Genomic DNA, 23,774 nt, shown 5'->3' on the forward strand with positions numbered 1-23,774 from the left:
TAACAACAGTGATATTGTGAGTGCCTCTGGAATAAGTTGGCCCAGCATTATTTGCATTTTGTGCACAAACGACTTCCATCCATAACATGTGTCACTTCACCTGTAGGGTTGCTGAAGACATATGGAATTCTGTCTCACACTTCTGATGTGACATTAAGACAACAAATTTTTTTCTTCAAAGAATTCTCTTTATCAATGAAGCCACCTGTACAAAGCATGGAAAACTGAATCTAAGAAGTGTGGATTATTGGGCAGCAGAGAATCAGTACTGGCTGAGGCAGGCTGAATGTCAGAGACAGTTGAGTGTGACAGTTTGGTGCAATAGTGTTTGAGTCTATGTGATTGGTTGTTACTTCATTGAAGAAATACGAACAGGTAAAAGAAACGCACAATATCTTACTGAAGTACTACCAGCGCTCGTAAAAGTACCACTTGAAATAACATAGGTGTACATGGAACCAGCACAATGGAGGCTTGACTCACAACTGCTTTTGGCTGGGAAAGTGCTCACCCAGCTCTTTCATGGTCACTGAATAGGATGTGATGATGTTATCAGTTGGCCTGCACTTTCACCTCATTTGACACCACAGAAACTTTCTCATCCAGGTGAACGCAAAAATGAAGTCCACAAATAAGTTACAGCAACCCAAGAGTATTCAAAACTTTGGATTGTTGTGGCATGTGCAACAATATTCAAGGAATTCACTAGTCTATCAAGAAGTCCTTCCACCAGCAATTCAAGCATGTACTGCAGTAGAAGCTTGACTTTTTTAAAGCTCGATGACATAAATGAATTTTTAAACAAGCATTTACAACCATATTCTTTTGCTATTTCAGTTTTGTTAGTTTTGCTGAGGTAATTTTGCAATTTTAAGTGTGTATCCTGACAAACTCATGATCCGAGGTTATTATTTAACAATCTTTATACCTTGTTTTCCTGTTTTACAAACCCAGGCAATTCCTGATGTTCACCTTTCTTTCAATGCTTTGGCAGAATGCAGAACAGGACTGATATGGCAGTTAACTGGAGAATCATCCTTAGATGCCATGTCCTTTGTCTTCCAATTGGTATGGCAGTCCAATGATGCATAGCTAAGTTTTCTTAGCATAAGTATCAATTCTATCCATTATTCCACTTTAGTAGGTAGACTCTCTTACCTGCATCAAGCTGGAGCCCCAATTAACCTGATATGACTGTCTTATACAATAACATGTTTTGCAGAAGACAATAACTGATTACAAAACAGGCCTAAATCCTAAGTTTTAAATATTGTAATTTCTCCAAAACTACTAATCAGATTTTGAAGACTGACACATTGTAGAATTAAATCTCTTTTAGATGCACAATACTAATGGCAGAAATTATAATAGTTCCATTTGAAAAAGCAAAGTTGACTCTGATATCTTTGTAATTAATACAGCTATGAAAAGAGACTATACATCATTTCCTGGAGACTTTTTCATAATTCATTTGGGTGAAAAGAGAATTAAAATTTCTTAAATAGTTCTGGAGATATCCAAGGTTAACAGTTTAGCTGCGTCACTCTGTACAATACTAACAATTTATCCTCTTTCTGGGCTCAACATCTCATTTACTATAGAGAGGGAATTAAACAGTGGGAGGTCCAGGATGGCATAGCAACAATAAGGAAAAGACAGATTACTCGCCACATGGAAGAGACACAGGCACAATGAAAAAGAATGCTCAAAATGTTTCAGCTTTTGGGCAAAGTCCTCCTTCAGAAGTGGAAAAACACACACACAATCACACAGGAACAACGATTATACAAATTCCACTGTCTCCAGGAGCTAGGGACCTCAGTGCCTGGAGACAGTGGGCGTGTGTGTGGGAGTTTTTCATGTGTAAATGTCCGAGTCCGCTTCTGAAGGAGGACTATTTCTAGTATTCTTTTTCAATGTGCCTGTCTGTGACTCAGTGCCACCTCTAGGCAGTGAGTAGCAACCTATTCTTTTCATATTGTCGATATAGAGGGATATGGAGTCAAAATTTTCAGGCTTGCAAATCGGGAAGTTGCTGTACACAGAATGGAAATCAAACATTGCACCCTGGTCTTTATCTTAGCCGACAATGTGTATGTATTACATTATGAAATAATGTGTGTACAGTGTGTGCAGTCACTGGTATCAGATACAAGAAAGGCAAAGCACTAGCTTTTTACATCACTAAATAACTTCCTTTCAAAACAGTATTTTACATTACGGAGAACCAAGTGAGGTTGCAATGTTTTAAACACTCTGGCCTTGTATTCATATGGATGGAGGTTCCTATCTCTATCTGGTCATTCTGATTTACATCCTGCATGGTCTACCCTAAATCACTTGAGGCGAATGCTAGGAAGATTCTTATCATAAGCCCATAGCCAACTCCACAGCCCAGCCTAGTCAAATTACACTTTTAAGGATCTAAATATTTATTACATTTTTTCCTTGTTCTCAAACTGTAATAGCAAATGTTCAACATCCTTGGATAAGTGATCCACAGACAAAACTGAAATATGACAGCCATTTCAAGCATCAAAATAAAAAGCAGTGTTTCTTTGCCTATTGAATTCAATCTGTTTGTTCTCAAAGGACTTTGTCGTCTTCAGCAAGCATTTCTCTCTGACTATTTCATAAACAAATACAATTCATAATGAATGATTATCAACAATAACCTTAAATTTACTTCACTTTTTGAATAAAGTACTACCATCTAGGAATCAAGCACATTATACTTTCTCTTCAAACTGGGAATAAAAATTTAATTTACAGCAAGAAAGCAGAGATAATTGAAACAGAATTCCAATTAGATAAAGAAAGTTAAAAGGTAGTCTACAGTAACTGGAATAAATAGATGAACAAAATTACCTCAGTAAATTCCCACATAACACTAATAGCCCACAAAATGCCAAGGTGTCTAACAAGAATAGCCTTGAACATCCATCCGAAATAATGACCCACTGCAAAAACATCAATGTGACTCCATATTCTCTCGACTGTTACATCCGTGCAATTAACACCATATTCCTGAAAATTAAAATATCAGAAATGGTATTCAAGAAATTTAGATCATAAAATGAGTTAAAATATAAAAACTGACGAAATGTAAGCATAAACATATAAAATCGATCATTTACAGGTATGCTTGCATACTTGATTTTGTTCTAATCAAGTATAACCTCCAAAGAATAAAATTACACCTCTTCAAACATTTATATAATGCTAACAAGATTTGTAGTTCCATAAAACTGTAATTAGTACTTCTAAAATAACTTTTACGACATCCAACTGGAATTACATCTTACTCAGAAAATGGTAAAAGTAATTATAAGAGGCCATCAAAAAGTTTCCATTTCAGAGTTTTGCTGCAACTCAGATGCAGGTATAGAAGCACCAACATGCAGACACCAATGGTCCCTTAAAAAACACCTTACAGGGTCGATTATTCCTGCTGGACAAGGATGTGCAGCAGGCAGTTATGGACTTCTTCATGCAACAGGACAGTGGGCTAATGGTGATTTCGTCTAATAGACTTACTGATTCTGAACTGTCAGGCCTTCAAACAAAAACTTTTTGATCGCTCCTTTAAGATTGAAGTTGGATAACAATTGACAAAAAGAAATACTTTTTTATATCAACAAAAATAATCAATTTTTGAAAATATAATGTAATTGGATAGATAAAAAAGTCACCTCACCAAGTGGCAGCTTTCACCTCTCTTCCTTGTCCTTCAACCCTTCTGCCAGAAGAAGGAGCCACTGGATCCAACAGCTTACATAATTTCAATACCTTTACAAGCATGTTCATCTGTCACCACTGATTTTTTTTATCTATCCAATTATTAAATACTTTTTTGTGTGATATAATTACAAATTAACAATTTTCAGATGTTTCTTTCCTTTACTTCTACTGTGAACCCTTGCTTCTTGCCAAATTTCATGATTATAGGTTAACTGGAAGTATCCTATAGGTTTTAATGAGTGAGTTTGCAAGTATCAAAATATGTGACATAAAGGACTGTATCTTTTGATTGGATTGACTATTAGAGACAACTTCCATTAATTGAGACTTTAATTTGTAGACATGAAATATTTTATAACAATTTCTGTAGCGAAGTTGTTATAGTAATTTTTAAATAATGTATATTTTACTAACAATGCAACAGTTCCTTGTTTATTCCCTGCAGTCATCAGAAAAGTAAGAAGCATCTATTGGAGGATGAAAACACCAGGCACAACTGGGCAAACTTAATGCCTCAGGCACTTCAAAGCAATTACTAGATTTATTTGGACGAAATTACGATGGCTATGGCCCTTTTTCTGTATGTTATGCTGCATACCAAGCATACTTGATCTAATCCATAAAACATGGTGATGAAAACTGACAAAACATCAACGTCTCACATTCAACAATACCAATCCACTGATAAACCTGAAACGAGAAAGACTTATTGAAAATTATACTGTCTGACAATTTCCTAAAAAATGCTTTGGACTGTAGAAAAATTTCTTTATAGAGTGTGTGAATCCCACTATCAGCTCTGAGTGAAATCCAAATTGTATTAATAGTCTTCTCGTCCTCCTCCTGATGACAGAGGTGGTATTATGTCCAGGCCATGAGTCCAACAAAATCAATGAACTATTTTCTGCGACTGGTAAGAAGATGTATTAGGTGTAATATTGACTCTTCTTCTTTCCCATTTTTCCAGATTCTGCTATGTTGATTACAAGATGTTTGCAATTATACAGTCTCTACTTAAATTTCTGGTCCGAATTTGCCCTGAGATTCGAATTAATGTCTCAGAAATTAACTACTAAATAAAATATATGTAAGTCTTCAGGAAAATAAGAGTATTTCAACTGTATACCACATTCTTCACTTTTCACCTTTGCAAATATGACAACATTAACTGGGTTCCACATTACTGTGAAACTCTGGAACACACACAAAGACAGAGGCTATTAGCAAGTGTATACAAAGAAAACATAAGGGAAATTAGTTTAGTTTGATTTCCAAGCGAATAGCAACCTAACAACTGTGTCAGAGAAACTATCAACGGAAACTGAACTTCGCTTTACAAAGTACGTTTGCATTGTGCCGTGTTATCCGTTTACCAAAGAGCCACCAACCAGGGCCATGCACACGCTCAGTTGCACGTGCGGTGTCTGCTGCAGCTACAGCAAGGGTATACATTTCTACAGCCACTACGTGAGCTACAAATTTGGCAATTTTCAACATTTTATAAAAAACACCTCTCTTTTATTGTGTTTTGGCAACTAAAATTTTGACAATGTTTCTTTTGATGTATTCTCCAACTATAAAAAATTTCAGTGCACATTTCAAGATGTCAATTGGACCATTCACACAGACTGCCAAGCGCTGTAGAGGGTGGTAGTAAAAAGCTACACATCACAAAAAAATCACTCTTGAGATCCAAAAGTGCCACCAGCAGACCAGCTAGCACAATAACTGCATGTAGAGAATTAAAAAGAATGTGGTACAATGGTCAAGCAGCTGCTCACAAGCCAAACAGCTCTGTAGTCAATACTAAGCAACACTCGAGGTGGTGTAAGGAGTGACACCCTGGATAATAAATGACTGGAAGTAAGTGACTTGGAGAAAAATCTTATGGCAATCCAATGGGAAAGTTTCGGATTTGACACTGCCTAGCATCACATGTAGTGGCAAAAGTGAAATACCGAGAAGGTAGCGTTATTTAAGGGGGCAATCAGGAAAAAAGTAAGTAAGTGTTTATATCATAAAAGGATAGACTGCAACTCACCATACAGAGGAAACACAGAGTTGCAACCAGGCACAACAACAAGACTGCTACACCTTTAAGCTTTTGGCCAAAAGGCCTTCTAAAGTAGAACCCTCCCCCCACAACACACACACACACACACACACACACACACACACACACACACACACTATCACAAAATCACTGGCTGTTGAGGCCAGACTGCATACAGATTGCTCATCACCACAGATGCAATATTGCCAAGGATGGCTAAGCTGTACTACGGACTTCTTGGTATGGAATGGGTGGCTGCTGTCTAAGTGGAAGTATCGCTGGTGGTTGGTAGTTTTGATATGGACTGAGGTATCAATGTAGTTGTCTTTGAAGTGGGGGTCGACATCGAGGAAGGTAGCTTGTTGGTTTGAGGAGGAACAGGTGAAGCGAATGGGAGAGAAAGTGTCCTCACCCCTAGTCCAGATCACAAAGGTGTCATCAATGAATTTGTATCCCATTAAAGGCAGGGCTACCTATGAAAGCAGTCGTGTGATCTACAAACTATGCTGCAACAACTGCGCTGCTTCTTCATGGGCTTAACAACCAACAAGCTGTCTGCTCACATGATTGGCCACCGATACACTGTGGCCAATATACAGCTGCACCACTCACCTGCTGAACATGTTGCCAAAAACGACGTGCTTCACGTCAGTGCCTACCAACACCAGCTTTTCTGAACTGTGCCGGTGGGAACTCCCTCTGTGATATCTCCCACATTCCCATAAACCCCTGGCCTCAACTTTTGCCAGTTCCTGTCCTTCACCCACCTGTCCCCTTCTCTGCTCCCACTCCAGCACTACACACTCGTCTATTCCAATGCAACCACTAGCCATTTTCGTCTCCTCTAGTTCTCTCCACTCCCACTCCTCCTCCTCCCTTCCCCGATAAAATCTCCCAACTGCATCTAGCGGCACTACACATCACCACTATGACCCTGCATGCACCCACAAATAGTACTAAACTTTCCCCACACCTACTCAACTATCCCTCTCCCACCCCGCACGTGCCACCTCTTACCACCATGAACCTCAAATTGCTTCTCCTGTCAGGTGCAGTTGCTGTGTGCAGTCCCATCTCAGTGGCCTTGTGTGTGCAAGTTTCGAAGGTGTGTGTGTGTGTGTGTGTGTGTGTGTGTGTGTGTGTGTGTGTGTGTGTTTCTACTTTATAAGAAGACATTTCGGCCAAAAGCCTAAATGTATAGCAGTCTATTTATTTTGTCTATCTGCAACTCAACATCTCCTCCATGTGGTGTGTAGTAATCCATCCTTTTCAAAAAATTATCATTATTCCATCCAGTATTTTTTATTGTTTGTTTAAGTAAAGTGTTTATTATTTCAAAAGTAACCCCATATCTATCAATACTTTTATCCCATTGTGAGACAAGACAGTCAACGCCTCCATGGAAAAATGGTTACAGCTGCCTACAGAACCACCACTACAGCCATCCACACCCCTTCATTTGAAGTAAATTGACAGCCATGAACATCATCCTCGTGGCTCTAAAAATACGTAACTTGTATGAGGGAGATCTGGACTGTATGAAATGTAAGAGCTTCGCAGAAAAATTTCTGTTGCCTCACCGAAACAACCTTGGCAACATGTAGGTCTGCCTGTACATTTTGAGTTGCTGCAGAAGTTTCGCTACGAAGCCCTTACGCATCCTCCCGATCCCTCTCCGTGCAATTTCCACATTGTTAGACCCTGAAGAACGATATTTGTGGCCACCAACATGCTTCGTAGAAAGAGCTGCACACACAGGTACAATCATGGGTCTGCAGGCAACCGCAAACATTTTTCCATGAAGGCACTGACTGCCTTGTCTCTCATTGGCATAATGTGCTAACAGGTAAGGCGATTACTTTTCAAATAATAAACACTTTACGTCCATTTTTTACATCTGTCTTATATACATTTGACTGTCCTTTATAGTATGGGGGTGTTTTTTGTAATGAGGGTGTGGTCCCCTTATTCTGCTTTAAAAAAACCAAAGGCAGAAGGATATGAACAAATTTTAAACAAAATGTGTACTGTGCAAAGTAGAGGAACAGTTTGGAGATGACAAGTTTTTATATTAGCATGACAATGCACCCTATTATCAAGCAGCATGGTCCTGAAATGGATTAGCCTGCCCAGAGTCCCAACCTGGACCAAACAGAAAAATCTTTGGGATGAGTTAGAATGAAGACTTTGATACAGGTGGTAGTGCCCAACAACACTACCTTTGGTGGTTTCAGCTCTCAAGGAAGAATGAGCTGCCATTCCTCCAGAGAGATTCGGACATCTCATTGAAATTGTCTCCACCACAGTTCAAGATGTCATAAAGGTGAAGGGTGGAAACATCTCATATTTAATGTTCACTAATAGATGTCCTATACTTTTGATTAGATGGTGCAAGTATTCTTGTAGTTTTAGAAAGAGAAATTCTAGTCTCTGTAAACAGGATGCAATTTCTTGACTGCCTCTGAATGCCTCACCTTCATTTCTTTTTTAGGTCTTTTTTTGGTACTTTTTCACATGAGATTCTGTTGTCAGTGGAGTTCATCACATCACTGACAAGTAATTGGGTGACGGAAATGTGGACTGAACAGTGACTTAAAAATATGCCAAAATACATACGCTGATACAGGAGCAATTTTCTCAAATTTGTAAAGATCGTGCAAAGTGGAAATATTCAGGTGCAACGCAAGGTACTTCCAAAATATATATTTATGACAATGAAGTGTCTCGTGCATAAGAACCTTTATTTTTTTTTTTTTTTAAATTACCAACAGTAACTTCTTGTTGAAGACGTGACTTCTTATGTGGTACATGTTTACCTTGTTTTTCAACAGGATGGACAATTTTTCATTTTAATTTCAACAGCAACTCTTCAGCACTCTGACATTTCTGTTTCCTCACTCACTCGCATTCTTTCTTTATTTGGGCAATATAAAAAATTATTTCTGTCTCTGTAGTGACGTATTTTTATTAATGTATGATTGGTTTCAAAGTGTTAATCATCATCAGATCTGCAATGAGAGATTAAACAGTGGGTGCCCAATGAAAAAACAAGGAATATTTAGCATATAAAACAAAATTTAACAACTGACATTGCAAGAATACACATCTTGTTACTTACATAAAATGCTTTGCTTAGAATCACACGTCAATGTGAACTGCAGTATCGTAAGCAACAGATTAAGGGGTACAAGAGTGTCTGAGACACGAAGAAAGCTCAAAGAGATACCACTTGACAGCACGTACACTCTCTCGTTTACAAAATGAATACCAAATATAAGACAAGTGTAAGCATTTATATGTGTAGTACATATTCCTAGAGTGAGAAATTGTGAACACTTTAAAATCTTATCTCTATGGGCCATTCTTTTCCAGGTTTAAAGAATGGAAATGTAAGATTTTTAGGCTCGATGAATACATGCTATGATACAGAAACATAAAAGTACTGGTTATCATTATGAATGCATAAAATACTGCAACCATTACACAAGGAACATCCTAACTGCAATAGAATGTGATACCAAAACCCAGGGGGCCCCACCATCCTCTGTAGATAAGAGGCATTGCCTGCACCATGATAAGCTATCACATCAGATGGCCACAGGTTGGGATTGTAGGTACTAAATTATAACCAAGTCATACTTATTCAAAATACAACCTTTCAAAAACCATGAAAGAGGGTAAACAGGTCGTAGCATAAGTAGGTAAACACATGCTAATAGCAGTTCATAGTTCACAGAAGTAGAAGCAGAACACAGACCTACCCTACAGATTTACAATGTACTTCACAAAAGCACAAGAAATAATGCAGACTGAAGATGAATACAAAGAAAATGACTATAACAACAAGTCCATCTGTTTTGCAAGTTAAGTAATGTACAAAACAAGTGAAAAGATTATGTATAACCACAATGTTATGAAGAAAGGTGAGAAACTGTAAAATAGGTGCCCTTAAGCAGCTACCACATGTTTGCACTGATTGTAGTAACCTCAAGTGAGAAACTTTTAATCACGTCACAAGTCTTCAAAGAGTTAGAAAAAAAGCATTTATATTGAACTCTTATTCTGAATGGTTGTGACAAAAGTTTCCTGCATTTAAAAATTTCTAATTCCTCCATTATAGTAAACATTTGTGTGCAGCATGCATAACCTCAAAGCATTTCTGCATTACAGAATGTGTGTGATTAGATCCTCTCAGGCGTGTACCAAAACTGACCTTATTATGTGCTTACATGTGTTCACAAAATCTGACATCGAAAGTACAGCCTGTTCACACTATATAGATGTCTTCGCACACAAGACGCTACACTCATATCTTACCAAATTTATTATTGTGCTCACCAATTTTGTGTCTAATCTTAGTGCCCACAGGGTTGTTAGTACAGAAGTTTATCTTGATATTTGCTCTCTGAAGCAAGCATTTAATCTTTTGTGAAACATTACTGAAATATGTTATGCTGACATTGGGCAACATTTCCACTACCATGATTAGCACTTTTACATGCAGTTTTATATCTTTTTCTTTCCTCTTAATTTTCCAAATCTTGTGATTGTCAATGTCATGTGAATACACATTTCTAACTGTCACGTGTTACAAGATTTTGGTTTCTGTAATTACTTTGCTTGCATCTAGAGGGAGCTGCATTAGGCACCACTCCACGTAACTGAAAAAAAATTCTTTTATGAGAGTGGGTGGCATGAATATTATTGGTCTTGTCTGTGAGTTGGTTGAAAATTCTTGTCATTGTTCGAAAATTGTCCTGGATCAGCATTAGAATGTTGTCTACATAGTGTCACTAGCAGATGAGCCTACATTGTGTTGGGGAAATTTTTTTGAGGCACGTATATTCCAAAGAGTTAAGAAATTAGCTGCTAAGAATCCTGTCAAGCTGTTGCCCATAGTCAAGACATACTGCTGGTGGTACACATTCCCATTAAACATAAAATAACCATAAGACAATGGGAGATGTGAAAGTTCAACTAAATCTACTGTCTCTGTCATTATAATATTTTTATGTTATAACAGTTTATAGTTAATGATGCCTACGATTTCAAGGACAAGAACATTAGTACACAGATATTTAGTTTCTAAAGATGCCAGGAAAGTGCCATCTGGAATTTGTATATTCTTAATTTGGTTAGTGAGGTGCAAGCTGCTTTTATCCTATAAGTTCTTTTGAACGCAGCTCCTTTACTCTATTATGCGGTTCGGAGTTGAAATAATAATTGAGACAAGAGTGATTGTTAAGTGCAAGTCTAATGGATTTTTAGGTCTTGTGCATTTTAATCTGTGAGCTACTGCTCGGGATGGAAGAATTTATCATGTAACAGGTTTTCTTTCCGTATTTACACCGACGCACCAAAGAAACTAGTATAGGCATATGCATTCAAGTACAGAGATATGTAAACAGTCAGAATACGGCACTGCGGTCAGCAGCACCTATATAAGACGACAAGTGTCTGGTGCAGTTGTTATATCGGTTACTGCTGCTACAATGGCAGGTTATAAAGATTTAAGTGAGTTTGAACGTGGTGTTATAGTCGGCGCAGGAGCAATGGGACACAGCATCTTCGAGGTACAGATGAAGTGGGGATTTACCCGTACGATAATTTCACGAGTGTTCTGTGAATATCAGGAATCCGGTAAAACATCAAATCTCTGACATCGCTGTGCCCAGAAAAAGATCCTGCAAGAACGGGACAAATGAAGACTGAAGGGAATCATTCAACGTGACAAAAGTACAACCCTTCTGCAAATTGCTGCAGATTTCAACGCTGGGCCATCAACAAGTTTCAAGGTGTGAACCATTCAACGAAACATCATCGATATGGCCTTTTGGAGCAGAAGGTCCACTCGTGTACCCTCGATGGCTGCACGACACAAAGCTTTACGCCTCGCCTGAATCCGTCAACACCTACATTGGACTTTTGATGACTGGAAACATGCTGCTTGGTCGTTTCAAATTGTATTGAGTGGACGGATGTGTACAGGTATGGAGACAACCTCATGAATCCATGGACCTGCATGTCATCAGGGGGCTGTTCAAGCTGGTGGAGGTTTTGTAATGGTGTGGAGCATGTGCAGTTGGAGTGATATGGGACTCCTTATATGTATAGATATGACTCAGAGGAGATACGTTAGCATCCTGTCTAATCACCTGCGTCCATTCATGTCCACTGTGCATTCTGACAGACTTGGACAATTCCAGCAGGACGATGTGACACTCCAAACAAACAGAATTGCTACAAAATGGCTCAAGGAACACACTTCTGAGTTTAAACACTTTTGCTGACCACCAAACTCCCCCAACATGAACATCACTGAGCATATCTGGGATGTTTTGCAACATGCTGTTCAAAAAAGATCTCCATCCCATCATACTCTTATGGATTTATGGACAGCCCTGCAGGATTCATGGTGTCATTTCCCTCCAGCAATACTTCCGACATTATTCGAGTCCGTGCCACATCATGTTGTGGCACTTCTGCATGCTCACAGGGGCTCTATACTATATTAGGCAGGTGCACCAGTTTCTTTGGCTCTTCTGTGTATTACACTGGAAGACTGTTTTATTGATGGTTTCCCAATAGCACATTATAAAATTTTCATGGGATCTTTATTGACCCCTACTTCTTTGCTGCCTTCAAAAAACTCAAGATTACTACTAATGTAGTCTCTATTATACAAAATTAAGAAGTCATTCCTTTGACAGCCTTCAGAACAATTGCCTTCTCATTTGAAAGTCCTGTACGATCTGAAACTCCACATTTGCAGTGAAATGTAACTGCATAGCTATGGTCTTTCTGACATTGACAGCTTAGTTAGTTCATTCTTGATTTTTTTCCGTTTTGGAGATTCCGATGTGTGTCATCACAGTTTTAACATTTTGTTTCTGCTCTTTCCCTAACATTACATTTCATCCCTGCTAATGACAGTGTCCACAAAACAAGGTTAAATTTCCATGCATTTGAGGCATTCAGTCATGAGCATCACCTGGTGATTCTTCTGATCACTGGTCAAAAGCATGCGAATCAGCTTGGCACACACCTTCCTCATGTGCAATTTATTGGTCAACAGTTCAAGTACATTTGTGTTGGAAATGCTGAGTGTTTCTGTAATCATCTGGATACTCAACTGACAGTCAGATTTTAACCCATCGTGCACACAGTCTAAATTGTCATTGGTTGTGTTAGTCGACAGCCATCCAGTGTAGGTTTCATTGAACACCCCTTCTTGGCTTTCCTCAAATGCTTTGAACAATTGTGAAACTTTCAAATACAATACAGCACTGTCCCCGTAAGCTTGCACAATCAATTGGTGGGTCTCTGCAAGAGATTTATTTAGTTTTAAATGACATTTTATTGGAGAATGTTGTTTGGGTGCCAGTTACATCGCATTTCGTGAAACAGGCTCTAAATGGGGTGGGCAGAGACAGCAATCCTGACACCTCAAACTCCTCGCTCTGCGTCCACTTTAAGTATCAGCACAAAAAAATTGCATTATTTTCTGGACACACTTCATATTTTACATTTTGGTTACCTTTATTTCATAGCCTTTGAATGGATTCATTACAAATTAAGTCTGGCTTATTGGTATTTTTGCGTATTCCAGCCCAACCCAAGGCCTTCCAATGTGGTGGCTTGTGCTGTTGGGAGTGCATCCACTTCTGAGAAAATGATGTTACCTCCTAGTTTTTGTACTGAAATTATATTGGGTGTGCCTTGTGTGATGACTGTACTATTTTGTACGACCATAGTGATACCCAGAACCTTTATATCTCTGTTATCATAGCATGTATTAATCAAGCCTGAAAATTTTGTCTCTTCAGTCTTTGTACCTGAAAGTAATACACTGCACAGAGGCATGATCTCACAGTTCTCATGATTTATAACTCTACAAATGTGTACTACAAAATATAGATATAAATGCTAAGACTTTCGCTTATATTTAGCATTAATTTTCTGAATGCAAGAAGATGCATGATGTCAAGTGGCATCTCTGAGCCGTCATGTCGGGTGATTCTTGCAGCCCTAACTCTGTTGCTTATGACACTGTTGTAACAGAGTTGCTACTTCAAGCCAAGCATTTTATGTAAATAATATTATGTACACATATATTCTCATAATGTTAGACATTAAATGTGTTTCATATGTTAAAATATTCTTCACGGTAAATGATGACAGCCAAAATAGTTGCAGGATAAAGATTTATTAAAATTCTTGACCAAGGTTTCAGTATATATAAATATACCTTCATCAGAAGTAAAATATCTAAAATTACATCCTGCAATGGAGATTAATAAAACAACTGTGCCAAAGGCGTTGTCAGTAGTTAAGACATCATCTCCATTTATACAACATGATTATGGACACAGGGTCAATGCGAACACAGTTTAGCATCAGTACTTCGCCTATGAACTGACATGTTTTCTTTGTTGTTCTCACATTCTAGATCTGATGATGGTGCACAGGGTACTGAAATGTGTCACATGTCATTACAAAATTACTTTGTGACCAAGGTTGAAGTAAATTTTTATGTTAGTAAGAGTACTGCATTCACTACATCCCCACAACGGTGTCACCATTTCACTCTTTTTCTTTCTTTTTTTAAAGATTAATTACTTTTCCTGTAATGAACTGCTCCTCTCTGATGGTGTATGATCCCTGACTACAAATGCCTTTCTCACTCATAAAGCTTTTTACAGTATTTTTTGCAGATTTTGGACTCTGCCTCTCTTGAGTTTTGCCACCTCTTTGTTGGAACATTCAACCAGCATTCTGTTGCACAGCATCTACCATTTTTCACTGAGAGTTATTCAGTTGTTGTGCTACTGTTCTAGTACTTCTTCACAATAACAGCACTGCAAAATACCACACCCCCCCTACGAGGTTCTTAATACAACTGATTTATCACAGCTTATAAAAAAATAACATGCCAATCTCAAAAACCTTAATTTGGTAGGTTAGTCCCCTATGGCTCAAAGCTATCCTATATTCCCTAGATTCTCGTACACTAGGGGAACGTGACGATGGGAACTTATTGATGCAAAATGCATAAACACACAATGTGAGTGACATGTTCAACTGTGTCGCTGAATGTTAACAATAACTACACATAACATATAAAAATGACAATCTCAGACCCAATATAACTGATAACAGCAAAATGACATTTCCCAACAGTGAACGGAGTTTTGTAATCAATAATCCACTAATCAATAGTCTAACCAATGGACCAACACCTGAAAAGCAGCAAAAGATACTTATTACATGTGGAACCACAAAAACTTTTATATCTTCATGTATATATTTATGGCTCCTACCTCTGTGACTGTCCCTGCTGCAAGACTTGCCTATGCACCCTCCTACCACCACCTATTCCAGCCTTGTAATTAGCAAAACATATACTATTAAAAGGAGATCCAACTGTGAAATGACACACATTATATACCAGCTGTTACACAAAAACTGTTCGACCTTTAATATAGCATGACTACTACCCAGTTATTAGGATGAATGGGCACAGGCAGAGGGTGTATACAGGCAACACACAATATCCTGCTGCAGAGCACGCTGTACAACATGACACTCACAACATCTGAGCCTGTTTCACCAGACACACCATCTGGATTCTTCCTCCAGCAACTAGTTTCTCAGAACTCAGCGGGTGGGAACTAGCATTACAACATGTCCTTGTTCTCGTCACCCACCTCGCCTTAATTTACTTAATTCCTTCCATCTCAGCATTTCTTTGCAGTAACTACTCTTTTCTTCGCTCCATTTTAGTTCTCTGCATCTTTCATTTTCTGACCTGTCTATTTTTCTCCCCCTCCCACCTCTGTTACATACAATGCACTTAGCTTTTCACTCTTATTAACTCATGGACAATGTTTTAGTACTAATCTCTGTCTTGCATATTATCCTGTCTTGCACCTTTTCAGTTCTCAGGTTTTCTAATCTAACCCAGTGCAGTCCCCAACAATCAGTCTTTCCATTTCATCCCGTCATCCCGTCCGGTAAGTCTCCCCTGACCCAGCGTTCTGGGTGACTTTTCTGAACTGCACCTCTCTCCCATGCCGCCGCTTAGTGAGTAAATTTTTTATCTATCCAGTTGCATTATATTATCAATAATTGATTATTTTTGTTATATATATTTATAGACCTTTCAAAATCACTGTAGTCACTATATCAACAATATGTAAAAGAAAATAAAACCCAATATAAATTATTACATAATATAAGATTAGTTGACAATTCAAATGCAAAAAGAGATATTTAATTATCAATAACATTCAAAATAGCACAGCAGACTACCACATTTTCGGCACTTTTACAACTGCTGAAGTCAAAATTCAATAGCCTTTTGCAATTTTTGTGTACATCAGACCTGCTCCAGTTTTGCCAACTAGTAAGCACAAGTTCCTCTGCTGTATAAAATATTGACCTTATTAGCAAGTAGGGTGGAATATGTGCATGACCTAGTTGTAATTATGGACATGACAGAGCAATTTAAAGAATGTTATGCATGGGCCTTACTCCAAAGGGTCTACTTCACTATTACTGCCCACCAAACATGAACTTACGTTAATCTCTCCCACAGAATTTTTTTTTTTTTTTTTTGTGTCGCTTTCCTCAAGTGTTCCTTATGCCATAATATTGCCTCTCTTTCTGTTCTTTGATGTAGAGTTCTAAACAGTTATCCCTTCCACTACTTCGAGCAAGTCTCTCTTCTACACTCCTGGAAATTGAAATAAGAACACCGTGAATTCATTGTCCCAGGAAGGGGAAACTTTATTGACACATTCCTGGGGTCAGATACATCACATGATCACACTGACAGAACCACAGGCACATAGACACAGGCAACAGAGCATGCACAATGTCGGCACTAGTACAGTGTATATCCACCTTTCGCAGCAATGCAGGCTGCTATTCTCCCATGGAGACGATCGTAGAGATGCTGGATGTAGTCCTGTGGAACGGCTTGCCATGCCATTTCCACCTGGCGCCTCAGTTGGACCAGCGTTTGTGCTGGACGTGCAGACCGCGTGAGACGACGCTTCATCCAGTCCCAAACATGCTCAATGGGGGACAGATCCGGAGATCTTGCTGGCCAGGGTAGTTGACTTACACCTTCTAGAGCGCGTTGGGTGGCACGGGATACATGCGGACGTGCGTTGTCCTGTTGGAACAGCAAGTTCCCTTGCCGGTCTAGGAATGGTAGAACGACGGGTTCGATGACGGTTTGGATGTACCGTGCTCTATTCAGTGTCCCCTCGAAGATCACCAGTGGTGTACGGCCAGTGTAGGAGATCGCTCCCCACACCATGATGCCGGTTGTTGGCCCTGTGTGCCTCGGTCGTATACAGTCCTGATTGTGGCGCTCACCTGCACGGCGCCAAACACGCATACGACCATCATTGGCACCAAGGCAGAAGTGACTCTTATCGCTGAAGACGTCACGTCTCCATTCGTCCCTCCATTCACGCCTGTCGCGACACCACTGGAGGCGGGCTGCACGATGTTGTGGCGTGAGCGGAAGACGGCCTAACGGTGTGCGGGACCGTAGCCCAGCTTCATGGAGACGGTTGCGAATGGTCCTCGCCGATACCCCAGGAGCAACAGTGTCCCTAATTTGCTGGGAAGTGGCGGTGCGGTCCCCTACGGCACTGCGTAGGATCCTACGGTCTTGGCGTGCATCCGTGCGTCGCTGCGGTCCGGTCCCAGGTCGACGGGCACGTGCACCTTCCGCCGACCACTGGCGACAACATCGATGTACTGTGGAGACCTCACGCCCCATGTGTTGAGCAATTCGGCGGTACGTCCACCCAGCCTCCCGCATGCCCACTATACGCCCTCGCTCAAAGTCCGTCAACTGCACATACGGTTCACGTCCACGCTGTCGCGGCATGCTACCAGTGTTAAAGACTGCGATGGAGCTCCGTATGCCACGGCAAACTGGCTGACACTGACGGCGGCGGTGCACAAATGCTGCGCAGCTAGCGCCATTCGACGGCCAACACCGCGGTTCCTGGTGTGTCCGCTGTGCCGTGCGTGTGATCATTGCTTGTACAGCCCTCTCGCAGTGTCCGGAGCAAGTATGGTGGGTCTGACACACCGGTGTCAATGTGTTCTTTTTTCCATTTCCAGGAGTGTATATTCTCCTTCACTCCATATCATATCACTTCAGAAATTAGTATAACACCCAACTCTTAAAATTTAAAAATTCCACTCACCTATTAGTTAATAAGACTTCATTTCTATCTTCCTAAGGTTTCACTTTGGATTATTATTTACTGTAAAGCATAGCAGTTAGAATAATATGTATAAAACTTCTTGTGCAAGTAGGTAAAAAGGTAATTACACAGCAAAAATTTATGCTTTTTCTTTTGAAATTTCTGTTTCCCCCCCCCCCCCCTCTTTCAATTTATGGTTGATATTCCAAGTATTTGATCTCCTGATCAGCTTTCTGTAGTTCATCGTTACCAGAAACCTCCCTACCTTGTCAGCAATTTTCTCTTTCTTGCATTTGTCACTTCTTCAACTTTAAGATAGTCAAAGTTATTATTTATAACAATTAAGTGCAATTAATTTTATTATTTGTTTATTGTCACACATAAAGCTATTATAAATATTAATTTTTTCTTCATTTAAATCCCTATGACATTATAGTTTCTTGAATCCCATCCATTTTCTACTGCTTACTGTCTATTTCAGTACTTTAGCTAACCAAGTGTGTGAGCTGCAAAATATCTGATTAATCCAAATCATAAAGAAAGAAAGAGAAACAAAATATTGATCTTACCTTGTCCATGTCTATGTGAAAATCTTTTAAGGAAGGGTCAATCCATAAAATTATTGATTTTACAGTCTTGTAACTCTGAAATAATATAAACAGTAGAGCAAGGAGATAGAGCACACTCATTCCAAATACCATCCGCCACACAGCTGGATGAGGTCTTGTAAATGGTCCATTTGGGAATGCCAAAACGGAAATTATCAGGAAAAAGAATATAACACACAAGATCCCTGCTCTTATGTTATTCTGCATGTCTTGTTCATCTCTGAAAAAGAAAATGAGATGTAATAGCACCTGTTCACTCAGTATAATACAAATCTGCACTTTCAAAATAATGACAATCATCACACCAAACTTTTTCAAAGTTACTTACAGTGTTCAGAATGTAGTATTACGTTAATCACAAAAAGAAGGTATTGCCTTACACGATAAGCAGATAGGACAAGTAAATTTGTTTCTTTAATAACCAACACACAAAAAATGTTACCTAAGCATTAATAATTACAAAATACAGCAATAAATGTTCTTGTTAATATGAGAGTGGTTCGATAAGTCTGGTAAATTTCCATGAAATAACGGAACATTTTTCTTGTGCCTTCATGGTTGGTAAGTTCAATTATGACAAAGATTGTACACGGAATTTCAACAACATATAATGTACATTTTATTTCGACAGATGCCTGAATTGGTCAGTGTGTTGTCTGCGATTGAAAATGGAGAAACCGAGTTTCTTGCTGTTGTTATACATTTTCATCTGAAGGGCTGAACTGCGGCACAAATCAAAACAGAATTCAATGAAGTTTACACAGACTCTGGACAATCACTGAAGATCTTTTACTTTTGGATTAATTAATTTAAATGTGATTGGACAAGCACCAAAGATGAAGGGCAGTCTAGCCATCAAACTGATGTCACCACAAAGGAAACCACTGCCAAAATTGATGATATATGTGGTAATGCAAGATAGCCAAATAAAAATTCTTGAGATTGCTGAGACTGTAGGCACTGCAACTGAGCAAGTGCATAATATCCTGCACAGAGAATAGTGTATAAAAAAGGAAGTTGAGTGCCAGAATTGCTCACAGTCAATCAAAATCACATCCAGTACAACATTCCAACACAATGTCTGGCATGTTTAACCACAGTCTAGAAGACTTTTTGTGACCACTGATGAAACATGGAGCCATCATAACACACCAGAGTCAAAAAGGTAGTGAAAACAATGGACAAAGGCTGATCAAAATGCACCAAAGAAGTGAAAGACCATTTTGTCAGCTGGTAGGTAATGTCCACGGCTTTTTTTGGGGGGGGAGGATTTCCAAAAAATCATCCTCATAGATTACTTGGGGGAAAAAAAGGCAGAACCATAACTGGATCCTATCATGCTTCATTGTTGGACCATTTGAAACTCATGTTGGCTGTAAAAAGACTAAGATTGGCACACAAAAATTTGCTCTTTCACCAAGACAATACACTATCCAACACATCAGTCAGTCATAACAATTCACCAGACTTAGCCCCAAGTGACTTCTTCTTGTTCCCCGATGTGAAACTTCAGCTTGCTGAGAAGAAATGTTGATCAAAGGAGAAAGTGACAGTTGCATTTAACTAATATTTTGCAGAGCCTGATAGAACCTTTTTTCCAGGGGGGGTGTAAAAGCTGGAGGATTGCTGGACCCTCAAAGAAGACTTCGAGAATTAAGGTGATTTATTTATAAACCAAACATTTTTTTCTCTTCCTTTTTTATCAGACTTATCAAACCACCCTCATACAACTATATGGGCCACACAAAGCTTTAATTATCACCTTGCAAAAATTAAGTTACACAATTAAGTTTCTGGCTGTTTGCAGCTACATGTCTGCAGTCATGGTACACATTGAAATCACCATGCTGCTGTGCTGTAGTATGCTGCTAGGAGCCAAACAAAATGCCACAGTCCATCTCCACTTTCACAAGGGGCTGCACCAGTTTGTTTGGCTGCTCTAGCAGCATACTACAGCATTTCAGTGTGGGGATTTGGTTGTACCATGACTGCAGACATGTACCTTCAAACAACCAAAAAATTAATTTTGTAACTATTTTTTCGAGTTGAGAATTAAAACTTTAAGAATACACTTTGTATTTACTGATGCCAGGTGCATGGTGTTTTTGAACTACATACAAGACTTGCACAATACAGTCTTATCTATGCATACTAATGTGTCAGCATTATTTGAGCTCATACAAAAAGTTTCAAATAAGATCATGTGATCCCTTACAAATGTGCTGTAACTAAGAGTGAGAATGTGTGTGTGTGTGTGTGTGTGTGTGTGTGTGTGTGTGTGTGTGTGTAAATATGTTTACACATCCTGTCCTTAAAGAGTATGTGACAACTACTGAAAACAGTATGTAATTCTTTTCTCTGTCACAGTTTCGTAAAGAGAGAGAGAGAGAGAGAGAGAGAGAGAGAGAGAGAGAGAGAGAGAAATGGTGCTGCATTACAGCATGTTATGTCACCCTGTAACAAGCCCTTGTGCACTTAACAGGATCAGTGGTAATGAAAAATTAATTCCAAGAATTTGAAGAAGAGCACCCAGGTCTCAAAATGCATCGTTCAATGTAATAAAATCGCAATCAATGACCGAAGGCGGTTTGTTTTCTTACCATTTTTATGAAAGGAAAAACAGTCATGATGACAACATTGTTAACAATGGATAAAAGTAAATCCCGAGTATGCCTATACTGAAACTTCCTGGCAGATTAAAACTGTGTGCCGGACCGAGACTCGGGACCTTTGCCTATCGCGGGCAAGTGCTCTACCATCTGAGCTACCCAAGCACGGCTCACGCCCTGTCCTCACAGTTTTATTTCCGCCATGATAGAGCACTTGCCCACAAAAGGCAAAGGTCCCGAGTTCAAGACTCGGTCTGGCACACAGTTTTAATCTGCTACGAAGTTTAATATCAGCACACACTCCACTGCATAGTGAAAATCTCATTCTGGAAACATCACCCAGGCTGTGGCTAAGCCTTGTCTCCGCAATATCCTTTCTTCGAGGAGTGCTAGTTCCGTAAGGTTCGCAGGAGAGCTTCTGTGAAGTTTGGAAAGTAGGAGATGAGGTACTGGTGGAAGTAAAGCTGTGAGGACGGGGCGTGAGTTGTGCTTGGGTAGCCCAGATGGTAGAGCACTTGCCCGCGAAAGGGAAAGGTCCCGAGTTCGAGTCTCGGTCCGGCACAAAGTTTTAAGCTGCCAGGAAGTTTCATATCAGCGCACATTCCGCTGCAGGCTGAAAATCTCATTCTGGATATGTCTATACTGATACATTTGTTGTTAGGTAAAAGGATCTGTTTACCTGGAAGAATAGGTAAGTATAGGATTATGGGACGAGGTTGGCAATACTCTTGAAAGACTACATGCTATGAGAAGTGCACTGAGGTGCCACTATTGTAAACAACTGACATGGAATATGGAGCACCAATGAATATTGTATGTTGTAAATTTAAGATGTAATGGGTATACTATCCCCATATCAAAACACAAGAGGGATGATGGAGGTTTTCTTTATAAAGAAATCTTGTCACATAGGGGGCTTCAACACAAGTAAATGCGCAGCAGTATATCTCAGGTAACAAAAATGTATTTCCACAAAATGCTTCAATTTTAATGCAACTGAACCTCCACTCATTGAAAAAGTGTTGTGCTCTCCAGCCTGACTCAGAGGCCAATATCACATACAAATAAAAATACTAGTAGTTCAATTGTCAGTTCTTCTCTCTGTCCGCATAGGCCTTGGAAAGCCTAACGGTACTGACTGCCTGCCATGCCATGCCATCCTCAGCTACTAGGAATCACTAGATGCAGATATGGAGGGGGCATGTGGTCGGCACACCACTCTCCTGGCCATTGTCAGTTTTCATGACCAGAGCCGCTACTTCTCAGTCAAGTAGCTCCTCAATTGAGCTCACAAGGGCTGAGTGCAATCCGTTTGCCAGCAGCACTCGGCAGACCCCCAACAATTACCCATCCAAGTACTAGCCAAGCCCAACAGTGCCTAATTTCGGTTATCTGATGGGAACCAGTATTACCACTCAACAAGGCTGTTGGCCCAATTGTCAGTTGGTCCTAGGATTTTTTCCCAGTCATTTAACACTTCTTTCATGTCTGGCAATGATTTGTAGATGTGAAATGACATTTCACCACAATTTAATACTGTAGAATCAGCAAAAAGATCTCCAGTGGTTGAAGTGGGCTTGGTACAGCTGCTTTGCATGTCTAGCTCATCAGTCAGGTAATACAATTTTGTATACTTCTCTCTGGCAAAGCCTCAGTGTTGACACAGCTCTGAAAATGATTTGGTTTCGCCTGAAACTCTTTGCACTTTACAGCTGAAGGTTGGCAACAGGGCTGCCAGCTATCAGAAATGTTCCCTCATGGGTATGGTGTTATTGGAGATGGCACAGACATCCTCTCTACATTAACTGAAATCACATAGTCTACTCATACAGTTATTGGATTACCTAAAGTTTAACACGAAAGCCAAACTACAGAAAACACGGCATTTTCTTTACACACAAATCTTCGCCAGAGATGAAGGTAGAGACTACAATAGCATATATCAAACATAAATCCACACCAAACAATGGAAATTCCAGGATGGAACAATGACAACGTTATGAAAAGGATAGTTGCTACTCATCATTTAGAGGAGATGCTTAGCTTCAAATACACACAACAAAAAGATTGTCAAAGTGTTTGATGAAGGCCTGTTTGGCTGAAAGCTTCATTTGACAGTCTTTTTGTTGTGCCTATCTGCGACTCAACATCTCCGCCATATGGTGAGCAACAACTACACTTTTCATATACTGGTGGAGATAATGGCAGTACCTCAACCTTCAGTATAGCAACATAGCCAGATCACTTCAGACCTAAACAACATTTTGTTAGTACATAGGCTCATTTCCAGAGGGAGGGCGAGGAGGGGCGAATTCCAACAAAACCTGGTTGTTGAAATAGCCCAATAATTCTGAACATTTCCTCACCATTCTTTTCAGTCATTGCTGTCTTCATATTTCTCCAACATACACACAGCCTATGCCCTATATTTAAATTCATCAATTTCTTTATATGTATTGTACAATAATAATTGAAATTCTTGGATGAAGCAATATGTAAAATAAGGGAAAGGCAACCACTCACCTACGGC

At 39.5% G+C, this 23,774-nt stretch overlaps 1 protein-coding gene across 8 annotated transcripts in view; it reads right to left on the bottom strand.

Annotated features, from left to right (window-relative positions):
* The window catches only part of LOC124775049 (phosphatidylserine synthase), a 146,383-nt gene that overhangs the window by 79,660 nt on the left and 42,949 nt on the right, over positions 1-23,774 (bottom strand). For all 8 annotated transcript variants that reach the window (XR_007015590.1, XR_007015591.1, XR_007015589.1 and 5 more), the window contains exons 2-3: positions 18,597-18,855; positions 2,869-3,027 (exon numbers count right to left, since the gene is read on the bottom strand). Coding sequence is in view for 5 of the 8 variants with exons in the window: in XM_047249831.1 (XP_047105787.1) it covers positions 2,869-3,027; positions 18,597-18,855 (418 nt within the window). In the remaining 3 variants the exon portion in view is untranslated. The remainder of the gene's footprint in view (positions 1-2,868; positions 3,028-18,596; positions 18,856-23,774) is intronic.

The sequence above is a fragment of the Schistocerca piceifrons genome, chromosome 2 (assembly GCF_021461385.2).
Source record: "Schistocerca piceifrons isolate TAMUIC-IGC-003096 chromosome 2, iqSchPice1.1, whole genome shotgun sequence".
NCBI lineage: Eukaryota > Metazoa > Arthropoda > Insecta > Orthoptera > Acrididae > Schistocerca > Schistocerca piceifrons.